The sequence below is a fragment of the Ahaetulla prasina genome, chromosome 7 (assembly GCF_028640845.1).
Source record: "Ahaetulla prasina isolate Xishuangbanna chromosome 7, ASM2864084v1, whole genome shotgun sequence".
Taxonomy (NCBI): domain Eukaryota; kingdom Metazoa; phylum Chordata; class Lepidosauria; order Squamata; family Colubridae; genus Ahaetulla; species Ahaetulla prasina.
Window position 1 is genome coordinate 25,094,464 of NC_080545.1, and position 14,308 is coordinate 25,108,771.

The 14,308-nt window shown below is 36.6% G+C and overlaps 1 protein-coding gene across 3 annotated transcripts in view; it reads right to left on the minus strand.

The window, feature by feature from the left end:
* Positions 1-14,090, minus strand: part of PLXNB2 (plexin B2) — a 271,494-nt gene extending 257,404 nt beyond the window's left edge. Inside the window, exon 1 of one of the 3 annotated variants that reach the window (XM_058191597.1) lies at positions 13,935-14,090. In XM_058191597.1, the coding sequence (XP_058047580.1) occupies positions 13,935-13,948 (14 nt within the window). In that variant the 5' untranslated portion in view covers positions 13,949-14,090. The remainder of the gene's footprint in view (positions 1-13,934) is intronic. The other 2 variants (XM_058191601.1, XM_058191598.1) reach the window with 2 other exon arrangements.
* Positions 14,091-14,308: the final 218 nt, after the last annotated feature.

A 14,308-nucleotide genomic window follows, 5' to 3' on the forward strand; every position in this document is an offset into this window, starting at 1 on the left:
GATAATGAAACAGTTTATCTTTGAAGCAATAAATGATATGGGAAACAAACAATGAAATTCAAAAAAGCAGTGCAGCATTTTTCTCTTTCAACACCAACTGTGAACTTAAATCAATTAAATTATGTGGTATAAAACATTAAGTTATTTGCTTCTTTAAACTAATGGGACTAATGATTTAATAAGTGTGACTATCGAATAATGTCATTTTATAATATAGTGCTATACTTTGAGTACGCAATAGTTTCACCTATCATTCAAAATATGGATTTGATTTATTTGTTTTAATATATTTATAACATATTGTATAAAATTGTATTTCATAAGTATATAAAGTTTATATAATAAACTTTCAATCATTATAGATCTTCTCATTTAGATAGTATATCGATAAAAACTTATTTTCAACTATTCGAAGTGTTTGCCTCCAACAATCAACAAAGATAGAAGTTATTAATATTTAAAATGCATATACTTTCAGTGTTCAAAGTGCTAATATACAGTATATTATAATATTTCAAGAGCTATAGTAAGGAGAGGGAGCATTATTAAGATTATGTAATCAATTCATGGCAAGAAAAAAAAATGAATCAGGTAAGGTGTTGCTTTATTTTCAGTCTTTTATTTACTGTGTTACACTAGTTCTTTCACTGAGGACATAGTCCTGAATATACTTTCCTGAGAGTAAGAACCATTAAATTATGTTTTAAGTTTCTTAAATAATTAAGTTTCTGTAGTGGGGCAATGTTTAGAATGCAGTATTGTAGGCTTAAGAGTTTGATCCTGACCACCTCAAGGTTGACTCAACCTTCCATCCTTCTCAGATCAGTAAAATGAGGACCCAGATTGTTGGGGGCAATATGCTGATTCTGTAAACCACTTAGAAAGGCTGTGAAGCACTATGAAATTGTGTATACGTCTAAGTGCTATTGATATTCTTTCAAATGTATTCAGCATTATCCAAGGGGAGAAAATCTACTGTGGAATGACCAGAACTGACTGATTTAGTAGTCTCCAGTAGACCTTACTATGTTCCCAATATTTTTTTATAACATAGAGTCAGATTGAAAACAAAAATTAAAACAAATTGAAGAGAATATTTGTAGCTCTGGGTTGAAATGAGGGGTCTCTGAGCGTGGTTATTTTCTTGCAGATGTTTCATTACTGAAACTAGGTGTTTCATCAGTGTTATCAGTGTTATCAGAAAACAACCAAGCTCAGAGAACACTAAGGACCTTCAAAATTAAAATAAAATATACTACTGTAGTTGTTTAATCTCTCTGCATCATTCTTCGACATTCATAAAACAGGAACATGAATTATGCTTTTGAATGGCCTCCATTTCATTCTGCCTGTCTTTAAAATTAAGAGTTTATTTTACCCTCAAAATAGCTATCAGGAAGGAGACATGAAACTAGGTTTGGCAGCTGTGAATCTGTCTTACGGCAGGCAGATTTTAAGGTCATCATTCCTTAAAATGGCACTGGAATACTCTGTACTTAAGGTGCAAGCTCTGGACTGAACCATACCAGACAATTCTTACCCAGTCTCTTCTTGGAGAACGTTGCTAAGGGTTGCTGAGGGTCAGCAGTTACAAGGATTTTGTAAGAAATTATATGGAAGCTTTTGTACAATTGAATGGGTGGACTGAAGAATTATTACACACTACTTAAAGTAGTCATTAAAATTTCCATACATACTTTCCAGAATCCTTTTAATAAAACAGTAAATCATTAGGATCCTCTTTGCCCAAGGCTACATTGTGGATTCATGGTTGAAGTTACCTCCAAAACTGTATGAGAGCACAAAGCAGACATTCGGTCAGGAATCTGCAAAATTTTAGCTGATGTATATATTGTAATAATCCCCAAGCTATGTGCAAAGACAGCTGGTTCAGATACCAGATAATTCTTGCATACATCCGTACTAGAGTGGCTAAACAGTTCCATTATACCAGATTCAGCAGTGCAGCAGAATTTTGCTACCTCCAGTACAAAATGCCTGGAAAATAGGCAGACCAAAGCCCAAATGTTATAGAAATATGATAACAACTTCGCCTGTGGCTACGTATGTTGGCATCATAGGAACCTCTAATTGGGAAGTTTGATTTTTGTCACAGTTGTCTCATAACAATTTCTGTACAACTACCATGCAGATTATATTGTCAACAAGGAATATATATATATATATAGGTCTTTGGTTGTTCGGGTTTTCTCCCGTGTAAAATTGGAAGTGTCTTGGCGACATTTCGACGAAGTCTCATTCGTCATCTTCAGGCTTCAGCTTCGTGCTTCTGGGAGCAATGTGTGATCGCAGCTGTTTCTTCCTTTTAACTGCTAGTGGGGGTTTGAACTGATTGGGTGGGAGCTTGGCTGTGCTCTGATTGGATGGGGGTTTTTCTGTGCTCTGATTGGCTGGGGGTGTGTCCTGTGTTGGTGGGGGCTTGGTTGTGCTCAGTCTAGTCTGTGCTGCAGGGGGATTTGAGCTGGTGACCTGCATAGCTGTTGTTTGGCTTTGTGGTCGTGCTACATCTTCATAGTGGGTGTCAGTCTGCTGCATGAATGGATTGGAGGGGTTTGAAATGGCTAATGTTGCAGCTGCGGTCTGGCTTCTGGTCCTTGGTCGTGCTTTATGATCAGTGTGGGTTTGGGTCTGCTTTCTGGGTGGATGTGCGGTGGTGACATCCTGTGTGGACCTTGTGAGTGTGGGTCTGGTGTCATTCCTCGTGTTAGGAACTCGTTTGTCAATAAGGGCGGGTTTCCAAATGGCTGGTAGGTGGGAGGTGTCATCTCGTTTGTTCATGCTGTGTGGGTGTTTTTCTATCTCGATGGCTTCTCTGATTATTCTGTTGTTAAAGTGTTCAGTTTTGGCGATAGTTCTGGTCTTTTTAAAGTCAATATCGTGTCCTGTGGCTTTAAGGTGTTGGACCAGGGAAGAAGTTGGTTCCTCTTTTTTGACTGAGTTCAACACTGAGGTCCACACAGGATGTCATCACCACACATCCACCCAGAAAGCAGACCCAAACCCACACTGATCATGAAGCACGATTAAGGACCAGAAGCCAGACCGCAGCTGCAACATTAGCCATTTCAAACCCCTCCAATCCATACATGCAGCAGACTGACACCCACTGTGAAGATGTGGCACGACCGCGAACACGAAGCCGGACAACAGCTGTGCAGCTCACCAGCTCAAATCCCCCTGCAGCTCAGACTAATCTGAGCACAACCAAGCCCCCACCCAAAGAGGACACACCCCCATCCAATCAGAGCACCAAAAAAAACCCCATCCAATCAGAGCACAGCCAAGCTCCCACCCAATCAGTTCAAACCCCCACTAGCAGTTAAAAAGGAAGAAACAGCTGCAGTCACACATTGCTCCCAGAAGCACGAAGCTGAAGCCTGAAGATGATGAATGAGACTTCGTCGAAACGTCACCAAGACACTTCCAATTTTACGCGGGAGAAAACCCGAATAACCAAAGATCTACATACAAACACCCGCGAAAACCTCAGAAAACAAATATATATATATATATATATATATATATATATATATATATATATATATATATATATATATTGGGCAAATCTTGATTTTTATTTTGCAACATATTCCATTGTCTGATTCATCGGGTCACATGTGTGCCAGCCTCTCTTCCTTTTTCTTTTTTGGAAAAAGAAAGAGGAAACAGTACCCTGCAATCTAGTTGTCAGGCTGCCAGTGACTTAATGGCCATTACTGTGAAGAAGTTCTTTGCCATATATATGGGGGGGGGGGAGAGAAAGAGTCAGGGTATCATTGGGCCTTTGAAGGATAATAATGTGGTTTTACCCTGCAATTAAATCAGTGCAAATGTACAATTATACTACCAGATTCAGCTGCAACCTTTCAGTTATACAAATGCAGCTGAAGTCCCATGTTTAAAAAGAAAATCTATTGAGGGAGAGCAATTATTTGTTTAATTTGCAGCTTTAAAGTTCGTTCTCAAATACAGAAGTTGTAGAATTTGGGCAGAAAACTATACAGGACTGTCACATGCTATTCTGCTTCTCACAACACATCAGAATTGGTTTCCACACATGTTCCATCAAAAGTCTCCAGCAAGGCTTCCCTGACGTTATCACATCCATCAATATTCTGAGAAAACACGCTCATGTGAGCAGAAAATAAATCTGCACCAAAAACATTTTAAAAATAGAACTGCTATTGGGATTTCATTCACACTGTCAGCAAGAAAGGATTTTGCAAAAACTTTTGTTTATGAAGATTTCCACCCTTTCTCTACCATATTTTAAAAGTAGCAAGTTGAATCATGAGAGTTTAAAGATACATTCATGCAATTTAAAGAATTCACAGAAAGGGCAATAAATGGAAGAGCATTGTACATGTAAAAGACAACTAGTAGTAGCTGAAACAGCTAACTCTCTAGATCACTGGCTTCTCTGACAATAATTTTTACTCTCTGTAGGTATGCTGTATGTTTTAATTTATTCTCTGACTGATATGGTTAGATTTTCTTCCAAAGATTCACTGATAATCAGGAAGTAGATTTTTACATTATTAATCAACCTTGAGGCAAACTAAAAAGGTAGAAATACTTAAGTCTCTCTCTCTCTCTCTCTCTCTCTGTCTCTGAGCACATGAATGCAAAAATCAGGGCACATTAAAAGAAAATACTATGTTCTACAGTAACTCATCATTTTATCTGGGCATCAGAAAGAAAGAAAGAAACTTTCAGAAAAGTTTCAGAAAATCATTGGTTTTTATTACTGAGAAAAAATGAAGTAAATTGAGAAGATTTGGAAGAACAGAAAAATAATTCAATCAAATCCTTAGATGTCTAAGGAACTATCTCATCCTTTCTTACAGTTATAAAAAATTTCCCAACTGTATATATGTTTCTTTCATTTTTCTAGTTTATATACACACACCTTTGGACCCTGAATAAATGTATTTCCTGCATCTAGTGGACTGAAATATTGAAGCATGAATTGCAACTCTTTAACTAATTCTACTTCCTCTTACCAATACTTAATATTTGATTAATGAAAAAACATTTTAATCTTCATTGTTCATTTTTTTCCTTTTCTAGTTTTAACATGCATAATATTAAAATACTTTGCACTTTGAAAGCTGTTTGATTGCAAAAATGAGTTCTGCAGACCAGTTCTTTCCAAAAATCAAGATGTCATAGGAATACAAAATAAATGTAACAAATTTGACATAAAAGCTCTTCTTATATTGCATTAAGGGGGAAAATGTGTGCCAAAAGGCAAATATTCTACTTCATGAAAGTTACTACAGTCGTAATTCACAGATAGGGGTTTTTTTTTTGCTCCAGTAAAAAAGATATTTGCATACGTTTGAACTCAAATAGTGAGATTATTTACTATATGGTACACAGAAAATTAGTGACTTCATTTCAAAGCAAGATTTCCATTTTTCAAACATCCACCATGCCTCATTGCTCTGCATATTTTCAGACTACTTTAAATCCCATAACACATTGTCCTTCTTTAATAGTTTCCATACAAAATGAAAATAAATCTACTGACTATTTCTATGTCCTCTCTACAATTCTATAGGGAGTTTCCCCCAGTAGCTGAGTGTTTTTTTGCCTGTTGAATTTTCATTCTGCTCCTAGAGTAGGCAATCTCGCTAGCTTCTCTTGGGACCTATTCCTTTTCCATAATTAGAAAAAAAGAAATTTCTCCATTAGTTGGATGTGGCATAATAACCACCATAAACTTATGTTCCAATATTAATGAAAATAAACGTAAAGCTTTTAAAATGAAATACACAAGGTCTGGAACAATGGAAAAGAAGAAAAGGTGATTTGCAATAGGCATGTTGTTAAAGCACTCCAAAAAGTTAATCTATGTATGTTGACTAAGAAGTTCTAATTCAACAAGGATGTTCAGAGGTCCAGTAGCATGCTTTGATGATTTTCTGTTTTCTCAAAGTCAAAACTTCTTCCCTACTTTTCCTAACTAACCTCATCAACAATTCCCAGGTGAAATATTTTAGTAGAGCTCATTGGGACCGAAAATACATCATTAATGTCTTCTTTTCTCCACAGCAGAAAAGGGAAACACTCCCCCTATAAAATGCCAACTAATTTTCACAAGCTATTAGGCAGATTAAGCAAATCTAATGGTTAAAATAATTCATTTCAGTAAGGATTAATCAAAATATTAAATGAAATAACCTTGAGAAACTGGCTTTTATTTTTATCCTTATCCTTTACCATGAGATTTGGATTATGAATGTAAAAAAGTCCTTTAAATTTCAAGGGGCTTACATTTGACAATATTACATTACAATATGTTATTTCCCTACTAAGTTTCACTATTGTTAATATGCAGGTTCTTTTGCAGTGGCGATGCTTACCAGAAAACAGCACATTGTACCATGAGAGTCTGATGCCAACAGTGTTCTGTTATTATTTTAAAAGCAACAAAAACTCTTTTTTAAAAAAGACTGCATGGGACATGTATTGAATTTTAGTTCCCCTAAATTTGAATGAAAATAACCCAGGGAATCAATTTAATTATCAGAATAATTTCATATTGTGGAGACTCTCTGGAATGCATTTGCAGCATAGACTTTTAATTGATCATATTGGTCATGTAGTAACAAATAATAAAATTCAAACTCTTCCCAGCATTATAATTACTTTTGCATTTTCTGGCTGCTTCTCAGCTGTCACTCAGAATTCCATAATCACTGAACACAATTAGGGCAATGAGCTTTTTTTTGGGGGGGGGGAAGGTGTTCTCACTGTAGGATTGTTTTTTAAACATGGAATCTGACAAAAGCTTATAGCATCCTGGTGGAAGTAGATCATCACTTGTTCAGAAACCGCTAGGAAGTATAAATTTTAAAATAATTACTATCTACCATCTCTGTAAAAGAAATTACAGAGGATGTGCACCCCGGTACAGTCAGCTGCAGCCGCGGCTGACTGTTGGGGGCGAATCATTGGCCCCAGTGGAAAGGGTGCGCAACTTGGGAGTCCTACTGGATGGACGGTTGTCTTTCGAAGATCATTTGACGACCGTCGCCAGGAGGGCTTTTTACCAGGTCCGCCTGGTCCGCCAGTTGCGCCCCTTCCTTGACCGGGATGCATTATGCACGGTCACTCATGCTTTGGTTACCTCTCGCTTGGACTACTGTAATGCTCTCTACATGGGGCTCCCCTTGAAGAGTACCCGGAGGCTCCAGTTGATTCAGAATGCAGCTGCTCGGGTGATAGTGGGAGCCACACATTGCTCCCATGTAACACCTCTTCTGCGCAGTCTGCACTGGCTACCTGTGGTCTTTCGGGTGCACTTCAAGGTGTTGGTGACTACCTTTAAAGCGCTCCATGGCTTAGGGCCAAGGTACTTACGGGACCGTCTGCTGTTACCGAATACCTCCCACCGACCTGTACGCTCGCACAGAGAGGGACTCCTTAGGGTGCCGTCCGCCAAGCAATGTCGGCTGGTGGCCCCCAGGGGGAGGGCCTTCTCTGTGGGGGCTCCCACCCTTTGGAACGAACTTCCCCCTGGACTTCGGCAACTGCCGGACCTTCGGACTTTCCGCCGAGAGCTGAAGACCTATTTGTTTGTTCGCACAGGACTGGCATAGGATTTTAATAGGATTTTAATTAGTTTTAATGTTTTAACATTCTATAATTCGGGGTTTTATTTTAAATGTTTTAATTCGGCCATTTGTATAATAAGTTTTTTAATTATGGTTTTATGTGTATATTGTTGTTGTTTTTTATTATGGCTGTAAACCGCCCTGAGTCCTTCGGGAGAAGGGCGGTATAAAAATTTAATAAATAAATAAAATAAATAAATAAATACATCTAAGGAATTTGCTAAATGCAACTTTGGTTCTGCAACCCAACAAGACAGACACAGACTTCAGAGGATAATTAGAACTGCAGAAAAAACAATTATTACCAACCTGCCTTCCATTGAGGTCCTGTATACTGCATGAATCAAAAAGAGGGCTGTGAAAATATTTACAGACCCCTCGCATCCTGGATATAAACGGTTTCAACTCCTACCCTCAAAACAATGCTATAGAGCACACCAGAACAACTAGACACAAGAACAGTTTTTCCCTGAGCGCCATCACTCTGCTAAATAAATAATTCCAACACTGTCAAACTAGTTACTAAGTCTGCATTACCATTAATCTTCTCATTGTTCCTATAACCCATCTCCTCCCACTTATGACTGTATGATTGTAACCTTATTGCTGATATCCTTAAGATTTATATTGACTGTTTCCCTATGACTATCATTAAGTGTTGTACCTTATGACTCTTGAAGAATGTATCTTTTCTTTTATGCACACTGAGAGCACTTGCACCAAAGACAAATTCCTTGTGTGTCCAATCACACGTGGACAATAAAGAATTCTATTCTATTCTATTCTATTCTATTCTATTCTATTCTATTCTATTCTATTCTATTCTATTCTATTCTTTAAAAAATGGTTTTTGTGTGTGTGTCTTTGAATTAATTTTGGTGATTGCCTGGACCAGTATCTGGAGTTTTCCTGGCAAAATTCAACAAGTGGTTGTCACTGTATCCTTCTTAGGACTGAGAGTATGATGGGCCCAAGGTCACCCAGATAGCCTTATACCTAAAGTGTGGTTGAAGGAGAATCCAGTTGGGGAGGGGGGAAGGTGTCAAGGGAGAGCTTAGAGCCTTGCATAGCAGGAAATGACATGGATCTCACATCCCCCAGTATCCCTGAAACCTTTATCCATCTGCTCCCAAGGGAATGCAGCCTGGCCAGATGGTTGTAAATAGGCATGCAGCAATAAAGAAGTAACTTTGGCCAGCTCATGTTGTCATTCTGGTTCCTTGTGCCTGACAGGTAGGACTAGTCTAAAATTCATGGTCTCCTAGTGTCTAGCATAATGTTTTAACCAATGCATCAATGTGGCTCTCTGCTTACGAATTTAGCCTTCTATTACCTTAATCCTTGTTGTTATTATTTTTTTAATAGGACCAGTTGTACAAGTCATTAATGTATTAAGTCAATTCTGGCTTAATTCTACTTCATTCAGCATAGTAATTAAATAATACTAGGCAATGACTAACTTGAATGAGGATGACTTTTGTTTTTGATATAGTGCAAGATGGGTCGAAGTTATTTTCTAAACAAATATATCTATGTAAGGTTCCTTCCAGCATAGTACAGTATATCGGAAAATGAATTTATTTATTTATTTGTTTGTTTTCATTCATTTTCTATAACTGCCCAACTAAACTGACTGACTCTTGGCAGCTCACAATTCTAAAATTCTAAAACGATTAAAAAACATTAAAACAATAAAACATCACAAAACAAATAAATATAAACAGCAGCCGTGATGATTAATCAACTAATAGTAAAGCCAAATAACAGGACCCTTAACACATTCTGAGCCCCAGGCCTAAGTATGTAGCCAAGTTTTTAGAGCTTTGCAAAAAGCCAACAGGGTGATGGAATCTGAATTTTTTTTCTATAGCTAGAAGAATATCTGCATAGTAGAGATTAATAAATAAAGTGTAGAGAGTAAAAAAGAGGATTTGATGGAACTATCCAAAACCTATTAGCTAGACCAAAGGATTACAACCTGTTTTAAGCCCTGGGAAACAAGGTAATATTCTGAAGGAACTCAAGGAGATGCTTTCCTGATTCACCTTGGTATAATAAGTGTAGTGTAGCCTAGTCAGACTTGAAAGATTCTATTACAACAAAACTAGTTCTAATGTTCATGTGTAGTGGTGGGATTCAACCAGTGTAACAACCGGTTTGCCAAACACGTGCTCCGCGTGCGCGCAATGTGTTTGAAAACAGCTCTAAAACTTACCTTCTACTGCAGCCCTGGTGAGTAAAACAGCTGAGGCTCTGCTGTGCCTATCAGCTGGGCTTCAAACAAAGGAAATATAGGTCGGTATAGCACAGGGACAGTCGGGCGGACCCAGCTGAACGTTGAAGTGAACTGGTTTGCTCTCAGCTGATTGTCGGAGCTACCGGTTTGCCTGATCTGTCCAAACCACCTGAATCCCACCCCTGTATCATGTGGAATTGATCTTCTGGTTTAATCTACTGACTGATGTAAAGTTAACTAATTTGTTTCATTAATGGGCAAATTGAAATCTTTAGGATATGCCATGAGATTTGTTTCTTGCAAAATGGCTAGTCTGGGCAGTTGTACTCTCACAACATGGCTAGTTATGGGTTAGGGTCACAATCTCTAGAGAGCTTCAGGATGTCTACTACTACCTTGCCTCCCCACTCCCCTCCACAGAGAGATGGGCATACTGCCTAACAAAAAACCAGGATCTACTCATACATCATTTTAATTTTCTAAGAAGGGCTATGCCAGGCATTCTTGCAAACAAATTGGTTCTAAAAATGGACCACTTGTTCTGCTGCATGCCAGTTTCTAATTTATTATTGTTAATGAAAAGCATTAGTAATATTTTTTTTAAAGTAAAATAGTAACATTTTTAAAAAAAAAAATGGGGAGCAGGAATTATCTGAAGTACACTAGTAGCTACCATCACCAAGTTTCCTAACCTTGAAACAGGTAGTAGAAGAAATGTCTATGTGAATAATTTTCATAATATTTATAATTTGCATTTGAACTTAGTTTGTTCAAAGTCCAAATAATCCTTTTTATACAGGATTAAGTAATTAATATTGTTAATTACTTCACCCCACCAGCATTTGTTCATCACAACAACCATATGAGGAGCCTGAGATAAAATGATTGGCTTTAAGTCAGAACTTCGTGGTAGACCAGTGATTTCAATCCATTCTCCTGAATCTAATCTAGCATTCAGACCACTGTAACATTCAGACCACTGCTAACCACCGCCAGCATTTGTTGTTCTGTGGCTCCTCAAGCTACAAAAAGAGGTTTAAAATATCTGAAATTGGCATCAAACTGAAAATGTAAAAGTGACTTTTAAAAATAAAAACCACACATAGCAGTTTCTATGACATTATTCTGGTCACGCATCCTTCAAAGTACAAAATGTTAAACCTTGTTCCCTTCATTTAACCACATTGTCTGAATCTAGATTCCATAATTAAATTTTCTCTCTCGTTTTTGCTTTTCAGGTGCCTGTAAATTAGAGGCAGATGTTTTCATCAAATTATTCCTAAGGGAAAGCTTAAACCTCTGCTCAGTACCTATGCTAAAACAAAAAGCACTTCATTTGCAGCTGGTTATGTGCATCATGACAGAATCCACTTGCCTATTAACAAGTAGGAATGCCAAATCCACTTAGTTTTTTTCATAGTGTTATTTCATTTCTCTTCTTGCTGCTGTCTCTATTATACTGATTCGCCTTGTTTTTCAACATGACTCATTTCCTAATAAGTTTGATTTATGGTCATTAATACATTAATGGCCAGCTAGATGGCAGCACGTAGCTGACCTTGAAAGGCTAACCAGGGTGGGAAATTACCAGGGAACACCAGGACTGTAGGCTAGACTCAGAATTTAAAACTGTCATAGAAATAAGCAGAAGCAAATCATTCTCAAACTGTCATCAAGAAAGTCAATGGAGTTTCTTAAAACAGGCATTGCTTCCATCCACACTCCTCCCAAAATATAGCTGATAGTTGTAAATTAAGAATAGAAACATCAACCTAGAGCTGAGGCAAACAGAGCAAAATTTCAAAATCTCCTCATTAGTTTAAGACTCACCAGACAAGACAAAACATACAAAAAGGACCTTCTTGTGAACTAGATGAACTGTTTTCATATTGTTCAAAGCATAATTATGAATAAAAAGATAATAGCTACTCTATGAGATTGATTCTTTCAGCTAGGTAATGGTGCCAGCATCGTTCAGGTAAACTATGCCAAACCTCATCTACAATGAAATACGTTAATTGCTCCAAAATCCATAAGATTAACTATTTTCTTTCCTGATAATACAACAGCACGTTTATACTAAAATGTAGCTGATGGTTCAGTTGCCTGTAGCGTTATTGGAGGGTTTTCATTAAACTACTCTTGTAACCACTTGTGATAAATAAAAACTTAGGTCTTTCTGTTTGTTTGGATCTTCTCCCTGTGGGTGTTTGTAGCAGGTAGACTTATCCCAAACTGCCTCATCCCTCACCCCCTTCAGTAATCCTGAATTGGCTCACTCCCTATTTGCTCGTTAGTCTGCCTTTCAACTCTTTAACCCATCCCAACTTCCCATTAAAAACAAACATATTCTTCCTAACTCTTTTGCTGCCCTCAAATTATTGCTAGAAGTGCAATTTTCATTATCACAACAAGATGGCAGATTTTATTTCTTTCATATCGCCCACAACTATGGAAAGGTAGTAGTAATCTAATAAGCAAGCAAAGAAATAAATTCACCAAGCATGTCAAAACAGTTACAAAACGTAGAAATGGCAATTCAGTGATTTTGAAATGATACAGTGATTTAAAAAAAATGATTTAAAAATGAAATTTGAATTTAGAGAAAATATATTTATGCATGTACATACATATGTACATAACGATGTAACGTTTTGTTATATATGTGTAGCCAATGAAATAAATGTACTCCATTCTGCTTGTGCATGAAACTATAAATACTATATTTTTTTTAACCCTGTCATATAGGACAGGTCCTATGATATCATGGCTAATAAATTTTTTCTCTTTATTGCTTTACCTTCTCTATTTATTGGTTAAGAAATAATTATTCTATAACATATAATATGAAGACACCAGGAATCAAGCTTGATTCAAAAGAATGCATAACTCTGCCATCCCAGATCTGCTGAATGAACCATAGATAAACCATACGCAAAAGCATTCCCTGTTAGGACCATCAAAGGAATTTCAAGAAAGGCCATGACAACTAAACAGAATCTTCTCCACTATCCAGAAGTACCATAAAATAATCATGAATTCCATAGTTTACCAGTTCATGAAATGCAATAGTTGATGATATTTTAAAATATTACATTGTTTACAATCAGGAAAGGACAACAAGACTTTTAGTATTTTTTTTATGTGGACTGAAGCACCTTATTATTAACATGGGGGGAAAATCCATATCGCTAAAATCTCAAACCATGATTATTTATTTATTAGAATATTAAATCTCAAAATATCTCAAAAGGATTCAAGACTTCATTTTAATGACAATAATGAAAGGCTTGGTGATTCTTTGGATTATTGCATGCATACACACTGATTAAATATATTTTCACACTTCAAAAATATACGTTTTGAAAAATAATCTATTAATTACAGCAAAATCTGACTTTTTATTCAATGAACCTTGGTAGAATGGATATTTTTTTTATTCCCAAATAATGTACAAAGTGCTGCTTCTAAAGCAATTCAAACAACACAGATCATATCATTTATGATTTAGATAATTACTTAATTGAGATAGTTATTCATTTGTGTAATTGTATATTGACACAAATACTATATATATGTGTGTGTGTGTGTGTATTTTTTGTGTTAAATTTACTGACAAAGAAATAAAGGGAGACTAGGATTTGAAAGGGAAGCAGTATGTTCCCTTCCATATTTGGGTAGACCAAGTTGCTTCAATAGGAAAAAACCCACTTGATCTTCCCCTTGGTGCAGTTGACAAAGAGGAGAACCTGTGGCTTAGTGGTTAATACATCTGCCTAATATACAAGCAAGGTCAGGTTCAAATCCCAGAAGAGTATGGCTAGCTGATGAGAGCTTGAAATAGATCTATACTAGTTTCCCTTTATTTCTTCGTCAGTTCATTTAATATATATATACACACACACATTTTTTTCAGTTATATAAATTTAATAGACATTCAGCTATAATGGACAGCCCTTCTTCCTAGCTCAATCAATGTTTTGGTATAATTTCTTATCGAAGTATTGTTCTTATATAGCACATTCATACTGTTTAGAAAATAATAAAATTATTACCTGTAGTGATTCATATGATAATTCCTTGATAACTGGGACACTTATCCCCTGCAGGCTTTCTTCAAGTACCATAAAATGCTCTAAAAACAGGAAGACTGTATATCTGTAAGCATATCCATACAAAAATTGTATTGGGTCCCCCAGCATTCGCTGATTCTAGTTCTGGATAGGGCTGCCAAATCTGCAATAAAAAAAGAGAGAGAGAATTGTGTAAAACTTGTTTTTATAAGATTTATTAAATCGGACACCTCTTGTTCTTTATTAACTACTATTTCTAGTTGATATTTCTATTTTCTTCCTAACACAAATGTTGCTTGTTATACCACCTGGATCTCTTTGTTCCCTTCTCCATAGAAAAGAGTTTAGGTAATAAA